At 39.4% G+C, this 14,532-nt stretch overlaps 1 protein-coding gene across 1 annotated transcript; it reads right to left on the bottom strand.

Moving 5' to 3' along the window:
* Nucleotides 1-9,858: 9,858 nt before the first annotated feature.
* On the bottom strand, nucleotides 9,859-10,284 carry LOC147887922 (microbial Terpene synthase-like protein 13). The gene has a single exon (XM_087393250.1). The coding sequence runs from the start codon at nucleotides 10,282-10,284 to the stop codon at nucleotides 9,859-9,861; it is 426 nt and encodes a 141-aa protein (XP_087249376.1).
* Nucleotides 10,285-14,532: the final 4,248 nt, after the last annotated feature.

The following is a 14,532-nucleotide window of genomic DNA, read 5'->3' as shown; positions in this document are numbered from 1 at the left end:
TAATCCTAGTCAAAAAATGCAAAGCAAAAAGTGGCCTGGTGCTGATGGTGATTTGTCAATAACTTAAATGGCAAGTATTACGACTGGGTGTGCAAATACTATAGAGTGTAGAAGAGTGCTGGAGCCCCACGTATTAGCGATCTCTTCTTTGGCAGTAATCTCAAGTCGATAGGAAAATGCACCTATCTTGATAGGCAGAGACTGGCTACAAGGCTTAGGAAAGAAATAACTAAGGAAGAAAAGAAGAAGGGGTGTCATCGAGGAACAAGGCTTGACACTGCTTTTGCATGGACAAACACATCACATGATAATGTGGCTAGTGGGATGCACATTGATGTAGACATAATAGATCTGGAAATAGAGAGCAAATCAGATGTTTCACAGGCCAATATACATGTCCCTGAAAGGATGCATGAAAATTAAAATCTAAGTTCATCTCAAACACCTTCTTCAATGATGAGGCAAATGTCCTTGCATGAAATCTTTTGAGGGCCTTTGTTGGAAGATGTGTAGTATGCACTTATAGAGGCAATATTCTTCATAGGATTGTCATTGTTGATGGTAGACAAGCAACCATGGCAACATGCATGCATGGAAGAAGATTGGTGAATTTGGTCGTGGTTTCACTCCTCCATCTTATCACAATACTAGGCATTCTTTGCTAGACAAATGCTAGGAAGAGGTGAAAGAGAGAGTCAACCGAGTAGTCTTAAATAATCTTGATCTCTTGGGATATACAATTGTGAGTGATGGTTGGTCAAATGTACAATGTTGCCCTCTCATCAATGTAATGGTTGTCTCACCTCATGGCGAACACTTTTTAAGAGATATTGATAGCTCTGGTCAAATTAAGATGGGCACTTACATAGCACAAGTTATTATTGATGCTATTAATAGTGTGGAAGCAGCAAATGTGGTACAATTGGTGATGGACATTAAAAAAAATTATTGAGCTATAGATAAAGAAATTCATAGGATTTACCCATGTATATATGCTATTGGTTGCAATACCCATAGCTTGAATTTGGTTCTGCGGGATTGGCACAAGAGTGACGATACACAGTGGTTCAAGGAACCTATCGAAGATGCTCACAGAATAGAAAAATTTGTGCTTAATAGACAATGAGTCCTTGACATCTTTCGACCACATATGAATTCAATGTTAAAGCTACTGGTAAAAACAATATTTGCTATGCACTTTTACATTCTTGAGGCTTTGTTGAAAAACAAAGAAACAAAGACCCTATTAAAGAGGCATTCTCATGCACCCTCTAGAGAAGGTGGGAAGAGGTACAAAAAGAGAGCATATGAAATAAGAGTGCTAAGATGAAAAAATTAGTTGAGAAGGACTTGTTCTAGAAGAATGTGGGAGATGCATACCATGTAATGATGCCTATGATGTATGCTATCAAAGCTCTTGATACAAAAATGCCTAATGTGGGCAAAGTATGGATGACTTGGTGAGGTGTGCAATAGAGCCTGTAAGACCCAAAAATACTGAAAGAATCGGTTGTGTCCACATGGAGAATACCATACACTAGGAGAAAATGCAATGTGCTATTGAAATATTTCCATCAAAGGTGGGTATCTACCCATAGTCCGTTGCAAAATGTAGGATATCTTTTGGACCCCGAGTACTAGAATATGTAGCCTGAGACTGAATAAGAAGCCATGGATGACTTCTATTGAGTAGTCAATACATTCTACCCTGACAGAAATCAAGCTGCTTCGTGCATTTCAGAGTTTACCAAATATAGATTGAAAGAGGGAAGGTTCAGCGGCACTTTTGTACAGGAAATGGCCAAACAACAACTAGAATGGAAGTGGTGGATGTTGAATGGTACAAGTTGTGAGCTTTTGCGGCCATTGGCAATGCGCGTACTTGCTCAATGTGCTTCAAACTCCAGTTCAAAGAGAAGTTGGAGCACGTATAAGTATGTGCATAGTACTATTCAAAATCAATTGTTGATCGATCGAGCTGAGAAACTGGTATATATGTATTGCAATAATCGTATCCTGTTGGACATTGAGTCTAATGCCTATGAAGAGCAAGCTCCATAGCGGCCCTATGACTGTCAAGCTGATGAACAACTGGATGATGATGTGGAGATTCAAAGAGCAGTTGTAATGGAGCAAGAGATTGAAGACAATTTGGAATTGGAAGTTAATGAAAGAGATGCTCTACTTAATGTCCAAGCAGTCGACAGTGAAGAGGAATAGAATTTGTAGTCATTTCCAACATATGTCCACACTTTAAAAGAAGACTTTATATAGAATGTTTTGGGCTTCAAACAAAACTTAATTATCTTTAAACAAGACTTTATACAATATCATGAAAATTTTGTGAAACAAGCTTTCAGGCAGAGTAAATATCACTTATAAATTTCATGAAATCAAACTGCAAGCTTGTCAATATTACATGTCAAATTTGTATTTTGTAATGTCACTGAGGAGGATCATTACGGCTTCCTTCCCCATAACCATGAAAAAGGTCACGAATAAAACTCAACATGGCTGGTCAGTTCCTGCATGTATATCATAGTATCTCTCAAGGCCAAATAACTCGAACAGTGCATGAGATAGTGGAGCAAGACATATTGGACATACACGGCTTACTTTCATATGCTTTATCAAGCATGAGAGGTGTAAATAACGTAGACACGACAAATTGTCATGCTTTATCAAGCATGAGAGTTGCAAGTAATGCAGACACAACAAATTGTAATGCCCCAACCATGAGTCAAATGACTTGTTTGCAGGAAAGACATTCATTACAATCTATAGTGCCTTTGCATACTCTTGTTTCGACATCCTTTGGATGCTTCACAGTGATGGAGTTAGGAGTTGAGCCATTCTGATGCTTAAATGACTCTGGAAGATGCTTCACCAACTGCTTTAGCTCAGCCATCTCTTGCACCATGCCTTCATGTCCAGTTTGAGGTTGTACTAAACGAGGTGGCCCTTGACTTTGTGCAAGCTCATGCCACCTCTTCGTTTCTTTCTCCTGTTGGCTCAACCTCTGGAGGAGAGAATCTACATGTACCTTCAACTCTAAGGCAACTCCTTGAAGCACTAGATTCAGCTCTTCTCATGTGAATGTGACAGTCTCCCTCCTGATATCATGTACATTGTGAATAACCTCTTTAGAGCTAAAGTCCACACTCTCGCCTCGAACAAATTGCATGTATAACATTTTCGCAAAGAATAACGGGAAATCGGCGTGATGAAGGGGATGTCCAAACACTTCAAGGTAGATCCTCTTAGCGTTTGCATTTATGTCATCATTCATGCACTTGTCCACCTTCCATCATCCCTTTCAAGACTCACTCAATGACACCGACCATAGTGAATGCAAATCTTCAACAAAAAACCGCTTCTTGATTGCCTTCCACTGAAGGGACATAGGGTTGGCCCACTTGCTCGTTCTAGCAGCAACATGAGTCGATCCGGTTGGATCCATCCCCAGGGCTAAGACTCGCATTCTCTCAAATTCTTTTCAAGTACTCTCCTTTGTTGCAACCTCCTCTTCCAATTCCTCTCTAGTCAATGGTCTTTTTCCCCTATCTCTGTTACATCTAGGGTCTTGTTCTTCAACCATGGAAGTATGCATGACTTCCGGGTGCCATAATCTTACCTCCATCAAATTTTCTTTTCCCTCTCCTTGAAGTCTCATCTTTGCCGCACTCAGTATTGCATGAGTGAAGTCATCAAGTGATGTGGCATTCTAAATGGTGCTCTCGATAGCAATCGGCAACATGCGACTAATCTCATTGACTAGCAGCTCCAACCTAAGAGCTCTCATCACATCCCTTCTCTCATCTCTCCCGTAACTGACATCACCCATTTTGCATACAAGACCAATCGACAATGAGACAAAGATCATGCTTCTTAATAACAAGATTGTTGTAGGTGAGAAAACAAGGATGTCAAAACATAAGCATAGTAAACACTTACACATTCACTATATAAAAATTAAAACATGTACACAGTACAAAGCATGTGGAGAGAGAAATTTAGTTGGCCACATCATTCTTTAAAGAAAAAAACATAAGTGAGTTCATTTCACATGCACGTGAGCATCAAGCACAAATTGCTCGTGTATATGTAGATTGTAGATGGAATGTGCATTGTCTGATGTCACTACAGTGCACACACGAGAATGGGAATGCAAGGAGAGATGACACAAATGCTGAATAAACAACAAAGTGCCAAGCTCTTGCATAGAGACGAACCTAGTGTAATGCCACAGACGACCGAATAAACAACCAATTAACAAAATCTTACATAACTTAAATAAACCCTACATAACTACCCACTACCCAAAAATGACACACATGATTGACTAAACGACCAAGTGCCGAGTCTACTTCTACCCAGTAGTGCACACTTCTAAGAATGACACATACAGTCAAATAAATGACTAGGTGCTGAACTATACTTAGATATTGGTTGGAAAGGAAGGTGTTACGTCTCAACGACACACATGGTTGAAAAGATGACCAAGTGCCGAGGAGAGTAATATACCTATGCGAACGAACCATCTTGCTGAATGAACGACAAAGGGCTGACAGCTAGGTACCATATATATTGCCTACTATTTTACTAGTTATAGTATTTTTGGACGACCTGATATGTCGAAAGTATGACATCAAGCTAGACATTTTTACATTAACTACCTAAACTAGTGACGCAACTCATTATGTCGAATTAATGACACAGAGTTGAATCAAAACTATGAAATTAATAGTCAAAATAACATAATGATAAAGGTTTAAATTTTACTTGAAGGCTAAAGGCTGAAGGGAGGTGAATGTGAGGGAGCCCACTGCAGGCCTGCCATTTATATAATATATAGCCCGTCAGGCTTTTTGATTATCTCAACGGCCTCGCGCGGGGGCTTTTGAATTTTCTCGCCGGGCCCGGTGGGCCTTGGCAGGATTTTGCCAAATCCTGCCGAGGTTTTTGCATCAGGACACTGCATACCAGCTTGTTACCAAGCTCTTAATAACGTGATGATGTGAAGTTGTTATTAACACACATTATTGACATTAAAAAGGCCCGTGATTACGTAACTACTTGAACCCTGTTTAAAAATCAACAAAAAGGAAGGGGCAAGGAAGGATATTTGGGTTAAAAAATTAAAAAATTAAATACACACAAGATGTTTCAAAATCTTCTTAATAGAGGATTCTATTTTTTAAAAGTTTTCCAAGAAGTAATCTCTTTTTTTTTTGAGAGAAAATACATGGGCTTCAACGTATCTAGCTAACATTATTTTTTGACTCACATGCTTGGTCCAAATATATCATTAAACATTATTGTTCTTGACTTCACAATGTTGTCTATGATACATATCTTGCATTGAGGTTGTTATCAACTACATTGGATGTGTGTTTCATGATCATCTAGATGAGTTTATCACTTTCATTCTCAAGGCATGCAAAAAAAAAATGTTGATCATTGGCAAAGATATCTTTTATTTATGACATGTTCCTTACATGCGACATATATGTGATCACTAGCAAAATATGTCTCATGCCTTTGGCTAGGCACACACCTATTGATCACTAATGCTTCTAGAATATGTTGAGGATGTGATCTTGGTTGATACATTTTATGTTCATAATGTGATCTTTGCATGTTGGATACATATACCAATTATAGGATCTCAAGCATTATTTATTTTATGTTCTCAAGGCATGCAAACATATGAGTAACACTGACATTGAGCTCATCATATCGGCTTCTATTTTTCATGTCTGACATCATCTCACTTGGCCATTGGTATATTGCATGATCATTGGCATTTCAGCCATGATATGATTCTCCTATAAGGGGTAGGAGAGATATGATCGATCATCAAACTAGTGGCAGGTCCTTCATGATATATGGGAACATATATTCATAAAAGCCACACTTAGATTCTAGAAATATGAGTGGACAAGAATGATAGATTAAGGTGTTGGTCTCTCCAAGAAGTTCTTGGTAGAATTAGTTATTACAATAGCTTATGTTTAAAATTACTTACCCACAACTTCCCTTTCCAGTGATAATCTAGTCATAACTTGGATGGGTACATGATACCCTCCATCTCTCACTTTTAATATTTTCCCATATATTCATATTCCCAAGGAGATGATGAAATTTGACCTTCATACACACAACCTTATCTTCATTGGGTATCCGAACAATATCAAAAGTTACAAATTGATAAAGCTACAAAGACAGTAGTCATAAGTATTGATGCAACTTTTTATGAAAAAACCATGGGTGACAATCGATCTATCAATGTAACTAACGATCAACACACCATCTTAACAACTTTTCCTTTCATTTTGGATGCTTCATCTACCCTTGATAATATGGTTCCTACTCACACTTCACCCTCTAAATCTTGTTGCAATATTGAATTATTTTTTTAATGGATCTTTCTATTGACCGCTAGCATTGATCTTTTGCACTTGATGATGATATTGAGTTTCATGCCATGTCTACCTTTGAGGATTCCTCACTCATGAGCAAGCTATCTCCTCCCCCAAAAGGAGAAGTGGCAAGATGCCATGCATGTATCATATGATTCTCTCATTTCCAAAGGATCTTGGATTCTAAGTCATCTTCCTCCTAGATAGACACCTATTCAATTATCTTGTTGCCAAAGGTTATTCTAAAATTGGTGGTCTAGTCTATCATGATGCTTTCTCACCTCTTATTCATGTGACCGACATCCATGTTCTTTTAACATTTGCAACCCAATTCAATTTGTAGGCTCATGAAATGGATGTCAAAATGGATTTCCTTACTATGGGCTTAAAGGAAGAATACATGTACAACAATCACTAGATTTATTATATTGTAGGAAAAGAACACGTGGTATGCCATCTTCATCGAGCTCACTATGGTTAAAACAAGCCTCACATGCCTTGTACCTGAAGATTATTTCTTTTCATTGACCTCATGGATTTGATTCTTGCACTGTAATCCAAACTAATATCTAAAGTAGCAACCTCATCTATTCATCCACATTGCCTTATACGTCCTGACACTATCTTTGTTGCAAATCATTTAGACACATCATAAGGCTATTATCTTTGGCATTTGAAATGGTAGACCTTGGTGACATTCACTCTTGTTTGTATTTACTAATTTAGCGATTTCATAACAAAGGTTTTTTATTTCTTCACTAAAAAAAATCCATTATTGATGCTCTTGAGAAGTTTCACTTAGCAAATATACATCTACTACATAATACTCTTAGCATTCATTCAACCAAGCACTATCTGTCTAAATATGATCATTCCTCGAACTATGTATAAGTTTGATTTGTTGCTTATAATTTGTTGGTCCAAATACATAACTGGCTAACATTCTTTTTATGACAATTCTTCTTGGGTAACATCTTGCAAAGACATGTCTTGGTAATTGAATAGCAATGAAGATCTGAATTTGGAAGGTATTCAAGCTTTTGGTATTCTTTATTGATGGTAATCTTCTTTGTTCCTTTCCTTAGTTGGATACACTGATTTTGATTGGGCTAGTTCACACTCTCAAATGAGATTTACAAGTGACAATTGTATCTCTTATCAATCGATACCTCGTTCTTTGGACAAGAAAGAAACAATGTTCACTAATTGACTTTCAAGTACTCATCTTAGATGTGATAATCAGAGTGCTACAAGCATTATGTTCAACATAGAAAACCAAACATATTCAATAGATTATGTGATTGTTGATATATCAACAAAGGGGCTTGAGTAAGGTCGATTCCCCTATTTGTGTACAGTGTGATGGATTTGTAGTTTTTCTATCCTCATGAAACATAGCCAATGGTTACCTCACATATATAGATTATGCATCACACTATACAATACATATCATGTAACATGTAAGAGTGAACATATCATGTAGTATATGACATTTTCTATATCGTTGCAACTCTTAGTCTATGACCATTGTTATACAATCATTTTACCTTTGAACATCACATAATGATTGAAAAAAAAATAGCTAGCTTGTAGGTGCATAGAAACTTTACACAAAATTCATGTAACATGGAGAAGGAAGTTAGATTCCTATGTATACATAGCCGCTTGTCAAATTCTACCTTTAACAGATTTTCTTCCATTTCCACAAAGTGAAGAACTAGTGTTAATCTCTAAACCAATAGGAAAAAGAAGGCATTGATAGAATTATGGAAATGTAGGCTATTGGACAAATCTTTCTTAATGTAGAGTTGCAAATATTGGCCCATGCTACCATTTTCAAGGCTTCAGTGGAGGTAAGTATACATAAACTCCATGCATAAGGTTTTAATAAGCTAGAACTTAAAAATTCCAACCTTAAAGATGTAGCAAGACAACTTATGCCATCGATATGAGTACTTGGAGGACTAATTTTAGAGCTCATATGAGAAAGTTATAGTAATTAATTTTGGGTGAGCCCAACCAACTTGTAGAATTTTCAAATTCACCATTGAGCTAAACTTCACTATTATTTGTTGATTCCTTGGTAGCATCCCGCTAATGACTAAGATGTACGTGTGCATAGAGTGCTAGGTTACTCACATATGTGCTTTCTATGCATGGATTGTGATATCCTCACTCGAAATAACATTGATTGCAGATCATAGTAGTTGTTTGGTAAAATGAGGAGTTAGAAAAATCCACTAACTGTAAGATTTCATCTATCAAGGCTCTCATGTGGTGTCTATGCTCAGTTAATGAGTCTATGCTTACCTTTGAACATTGCATAATGATTGAAATAATACTAGCCAGCTTGTAGGTGCATAGAAACTTTACACAAAATTCATGTAACATGGAGAAGGAAATTAGATTCATTTGTATACATAGTCACTTGTCAAATTCTACCTTTAACTGATTTTCTTCCATTTCTACAAAGTGAAGAACTAGACTTAATTTCTGAACCAATAGGAAAAAGAAGGTAGTGACAGGCTTATGGAAATGTAGGTTATTGAACAAATCTTTCTCGATGTAGAGTTGCAAATATTGGCCCATGCTACCATTTTTAAGGCTTGAATGGAAGTAAGTATAGTTAAACTCCATGCATAAGGTTTTCATAAGCTAGAACTTAAAAATTCCAACCTTAAAGATGTAGCAAGATGACTTATGCCATCGATATGAGCACTTGGAGGACTAATTTTAGAGCTCAGATGGGAAAGTTATAGTAATGAATTTTGGGCTACCCCAACCAACTTGTAGAATCATCAGATTCACCATTGGGCTAAACTTGACTATTATTTGTTGATTCCTTGGTAGCATCCTGCTAATGACTAAGATGTACGTGTGCATAGAGTGCTAGGTTACTCACATATGTGCTTTCTATGCATGGATTGTGATATCCTCACCCATGATAACATTAATTGCATGCAGATTGATATAGTATAGTTGTTTGGTACAATGAGGGTTATCGAAATCCACTAACTGCAAGATTTCATCTATTAAGGTCAACTTTAGAAGTACATCCAACTTTAGAGGTATATCGAATTCTCCAAATGAGGGCTTCTCAAAACACGCCAACTTTAGAAGTACATCCAATTCCAGGTTTAGTTTCTCAACCCCAACATTTTTGCATAAATGAGCATTGAGGACACATTGGTAGACTAGTAGAGTAGTTTCCATGATCAGCAAGGTCTACATAGAAGTATGATCAAACAAAAAAGATATTCTTACATAACTATGTATGATAGAAGTATACACTCCCGTGAGGTCCAAAGTCATACCTTTGTTTATTTTGAGTTGCCCGCTTTTTATTTGAGTATTTATATATTTAATAGGGTGCCTTTCGACGCTCCACGCTTTTTATTTTGGGGTTGTCCGGATTTTGTTTGGAGTATGTATTTCTTTAACTCGACGTTTGAAGGTCACACAAATGAGCTACCAACTCGTTGAGCTGCCGAGGGATGCCATCAAGGGTGTAACGGGGTGTTATAGTCGACCAGAAGTAATTCCCAGCCATCAAATTCCCTAGCGCTTCCAAGTAGCTCTCTATTCCAGGTTTCTGGATCAGGCTGGATTTCTTGATCTCGTTCATTAGGCGAACGCATTCCGAATCGCACCGTCTTACCAACTGACAGGCTTCGGAAACGGCGTCTTCCATATTGGACGACTCGTCATTAAGTAGCATCACGGCAAGGATATTGAAGTAATCGCCCTTGGAAGCCTCAGCTTCGAAAGACCACATATCGTTCAGCCAGGCGACTTGGCCTACTACAGCATCATGGAGTTGGGAAATGAGAGGATGAGAGACTGTCTCTTCATCCAGCTCCATCTGTAGCGAGTACTCCATAAAACTAGAAGTATGGCAATCATTGAACACTTAATTGCCAACTTGAAATTAAACTTGAATCCTAGCATTTTATCAAAATTTTAAAAGAAAAATACAAAGGAGTAAAAGTATGGACATGAGATGCATCGTCGAGCACGTAATTCCTAACTTGAAATCGAGCTTGAATCCTAGCACTTTATCAAAATTTTTAAAGGGAAAAACCGTCTTATTATTGACTTAGATGCCACAAGGTAACATACCCATATCAAGTGTGGCATCAAGGACCATAGTCCATAAAGAGTAGTAAGGGTCGATGCTAATGTGGTAGCACGGGAGATGCATATGAGTCTGCACACTCCCAGCGCTCTAGGTCTCTCCTTCTCCATGAGACACAGTTCCAGTATGGTCTCTTGCCCTCCCCTCTCACAGGCCGCAGTACCCTCCCTACCACTCGCTCTCCTACTCCTCACTCCTTAAGCGCTCGCTCCACCCCTTGCTCTACCTCCGCTACTCCCACCCCGCACACTAGCTCTGCTACTCTCTCCACTGAGCATTCTTCGAACTATGTTTTGCCCAAGGACTTGTTCTACCAAGTGAACATCATTGGGGAAGTTGTAGAGGATAAGGACAGGAGGTAGGTATTATTGATCTAATGAGGTACCATGCGGTGTCTCTGCAATATGTTATAAAAAGGTCCCGCCCCCACCGTGCTCGCATCTGTTGCTTTTGTCTTCCAGTGTCTTTGTCGCTTTTGTCTATCGGAAGGAGGAGGGACACATGATATGGAAAATAGGAGTATGGATACATAAGGTAAATCATGATATGTCCCTCCACCTCTCTCTCTCTCTCTCTCTCTCTCTCTCTCTCTCTCTCTCTCTCTCTCTTGTGGAGGGTGACTTATAGGCTCTACAGTCATTCGCTCTCAAAGTCTACCTAGACATTCTTTGATGGAACTCTTGCTGCTATAGCTAGATAGAAGCTGGAAGAGGAAGCAAACAAGCTTATTGGTGAGACAGAACTATAGGAGGGTGTCAAGGTTGTGGGCTGAGGATTAAGGGGGAGTGTGACAAGGAACCTTGGGAAGGTACGGGGGGCTAGAGGAGAGCACCAACACTTATGCGGGAGGTGAGGGGGGACAAGATGCTTGAAAGGTCACCTCCCCATGTGTAAGCCCCCAAATGAGGATAGGCCTAGATAAGAGAAGAGGAGTGGCTACCACATGGACATCAGCAAGGCTGCCATGTGGGAATCCCAAAAAGATATCCACTCGGAGCCTTAGAGGCTACATCAAGGGAGTAGATGTCTAGAAAAGATGGCAGGGCAGTGTACCTTGGACCTTGCCTGGCAGGAAGCGACTAAGGGGCAACAAGAAGATGTAGTAGTGGAGCTAGAAAGGCAGCCTTAGCAGATGGCACAATTAGGGTAGACCATGGCCTGGAAGAAGGCAGATGTGCAGGGGCAAGTGCAGGGCGCACAAAAGAGTAGGTGGTACAGCAAAGGGAGGGGATGCAAGAGGGCAACACCCTACCCTTATATAGGGCCAAACAGGCTGGTTGGATAGCCAAAAAATTACCTAGCACACAGGCCCATAAGGGCTGCCCACGGCCCCATAAGGGCTACCCACAGCCTCATAAATAGAGAGCTGGTGTTGTTGGTTGAAGAGCCAGCAAAAGCAGTCGGCCGAGAGTCATAGCCATTATGGCCCTATTGGTCGGTCAGCCTTGTGAAGGGCCACTAGTCAGCCATTATGGCCCTGTTGGTCCCTACAAGGGTTGCCCTAAAGGACCCCATAAGATAGCCACATATATTTGAAGAACATCAAGTTAAGGAGTTAGTGATTCCACACATATTGTGTGAGCTCCTAGGCTATTCTACCAGTCTTTTCCTATGCATACCTTCTATTGGTCACTTTCAAACATGGTATGAGAACCCAAGTAGGAGGCTCACAACTCTGGGAGCTTGAAGGCAATGAGCTTTCTAAAGGATGAACCTAATTCAGTGGCTCTAGGGAATCGACTCCATGAGTGGGGATTATTCCTTAGAGAGAAGGAGGGTGACTCCAATCCCCATAAGGGTTGCCATGCATGTCCCCATAAGGGCTCCTACCCATAGCCCCATAAAGGGGGAGCTTATGGGGTCGGTTGAAGGGCTAGCACTTAGCCATTATGGCCCTGATGTTCCCCATAAGGGCTACCCTGCATGCATACTTATCAAGAATCCGGAACACCTGGAATGCCATTCCAAAATGTAGAATTCCAAGGAACATTCGGAATGCATTTGAAACATTCTATGAGCTCGCGGCTACAATTTTTGATGGTCCCACCTCAGCTTCTTGGCCACTCCCGCTACCCGTCTTTGTTACTCCAGCCTCCACTGCACTCTCCCTCTATGCTTGAACCCTCCAACTTCCCCACCCTCCCTCCTTGGTTCATCCCTCCGTCTACTCTCCCTCCTTGCTTCATCCCTCCATCTACTCTCCCTCCTTGCTTCAGCCCTCCATCTACTCTCACTCTCCCTCCTTGCTTCATCCTCCCTCCATTACTTCTCCACTATTCCTCATGCTACCTTTCTCCACTCCCTTCTCCCTCTTTCTCCACTCTCTCAGCCCCCTTCTCTCCAATCCCTTCTACTCTCTCAACCCTTTTCAAAGTTTAGCCCCCCTTCTCTCCACTCTCTCCCTATTCTCTTATCCCCCCCTCTTCTTAATGGCTCCTCCTTGTGACCTCGAGCAAGACCACAAATCCAAGTGGTGGAAGGAGGTGAAACCTAGATGCCTCTATGACAAGTCAAAAGGAGCAGCACACAATTAGGATTGTCCCTATTGTGGTAAAGAAAAATTTGGAGGCTCAGACCCAGTGCAAAATCATTTATCTTAAATAAAGAACAGAGTTGTTAATTGTTTCCCTGCATATATTCTAGCTACAACAAATACCACGTGTTTTCATGCACTTGCACATAGGTTGGGTGCCAAGGCAGTGTGCCAAAAGGTTCTTGATCCTCATGGTTGAGCACGAGCAGCCCCACATGCCAGTGTAATAGCTTCTCCATCTACATTTATTTCTAGCTCCTCTTTGGGTCTATAGCTTCACACACACATATGGGGACTCCCACTTCATCATCCCTTGGACCCTAGAGAAATGTTTTTACTTCTAAAATGTTAAGCATAATTAAATAAACCCCAACTTGAAAGGGTTATGAAAGTCCCACACAGTAATATATTCTAAAACTTGACCAAAACTTTTGAATGACAATAAAAGGTACAACTAAGGGAAAATGGAACAAAGGCTAGTAGTGAGAAATGTTGTATTTTCATTTCAGTTGCTTAAGAGCTCAATTAAAATGAAATACAATACCTTTTTTTAGCCAAAATATTAAAGTAGAGAAAATGTCCAAACCTATCAATTATGACACCATTTTTGCAATGCAATTCAAACACTTCAACACTTACAAAAGAAACACGTATAGCACAATCCTCATAGAATGATATAACTTAAGCATATTGCCTTAGTGGCTACACAAGTAATAGCAATGCTAATAGTATGAAATACAGCTTTGAGATCAAGTCTAAGTTACTACTTTTGCTTTGAGTTAGATTCTAAGGAATCCTCATGGGTGTAATGATTAAGCCTAGAACTTGATAAAATGAATTCCATCAATCGATTGAAGGGTCAATTTTGGTTTCCTAAATGGGTCCAGGGTCATCCTTCGTGCATTTCACACTAGTGCAGAGGCTTGATGTCACCTTTTTCAACATTGGACAAGATCATCATCATCATGGCATCAACAAACTCTCTTATTTCACCAATCTCTCTTATTCCATCATGACAAGATAAGATAATAGTATATTCATGACATAATCATTTCATTCTATATCTCAAATACTACATTAAATGAGTTGTATCAATCAAGGTCTATTAGCTCTACTTGCAAAATCACAAAATCCAACATCAACTTGTTCGGTCTCATAGAATGATGCAATTTTTAATGCTTTCAAGTAAGAGAATACCGTTTTGGTTAAATCATCATCTTGAAAATGTTGCAACTATGCATGAAATTATGAAAGTTGAGAAAATGGGATATGAAATGTGGAAGCAGGTATCATCACCAATGCTATTTTTAGCAATAAAAACAATCAAAGGTACTTGGCATTTGTTGCAAGAAATATTGCTACAAACTATGTACAAACAAACATCATGAATTGACCTTGAAACAACTCTAGGCTTTCAAATAGTCTACTTTTGGTCCTCTTTT

The sequence above is a fragment of the Dipteris shenzhenensis genome, chromosome 22 (assembly GCF_047967505.1).
Source record: "Dipteris shenzhenensis isolate YYH24624 ecotype China chromosome 22, Dip_SZ_1.0, whole genome shotgun sequence".
Lineage (NCBI taxonomy): Eukaryota > Viridiplantae > Streptophyta > Polypodiopsida > Gleicheniales > Dipteridaceae > Dipteris > Dipteris shenzhenensis.
This window is presented reverse-complemented; position numbering and strand designations above follow the sequence as displayed.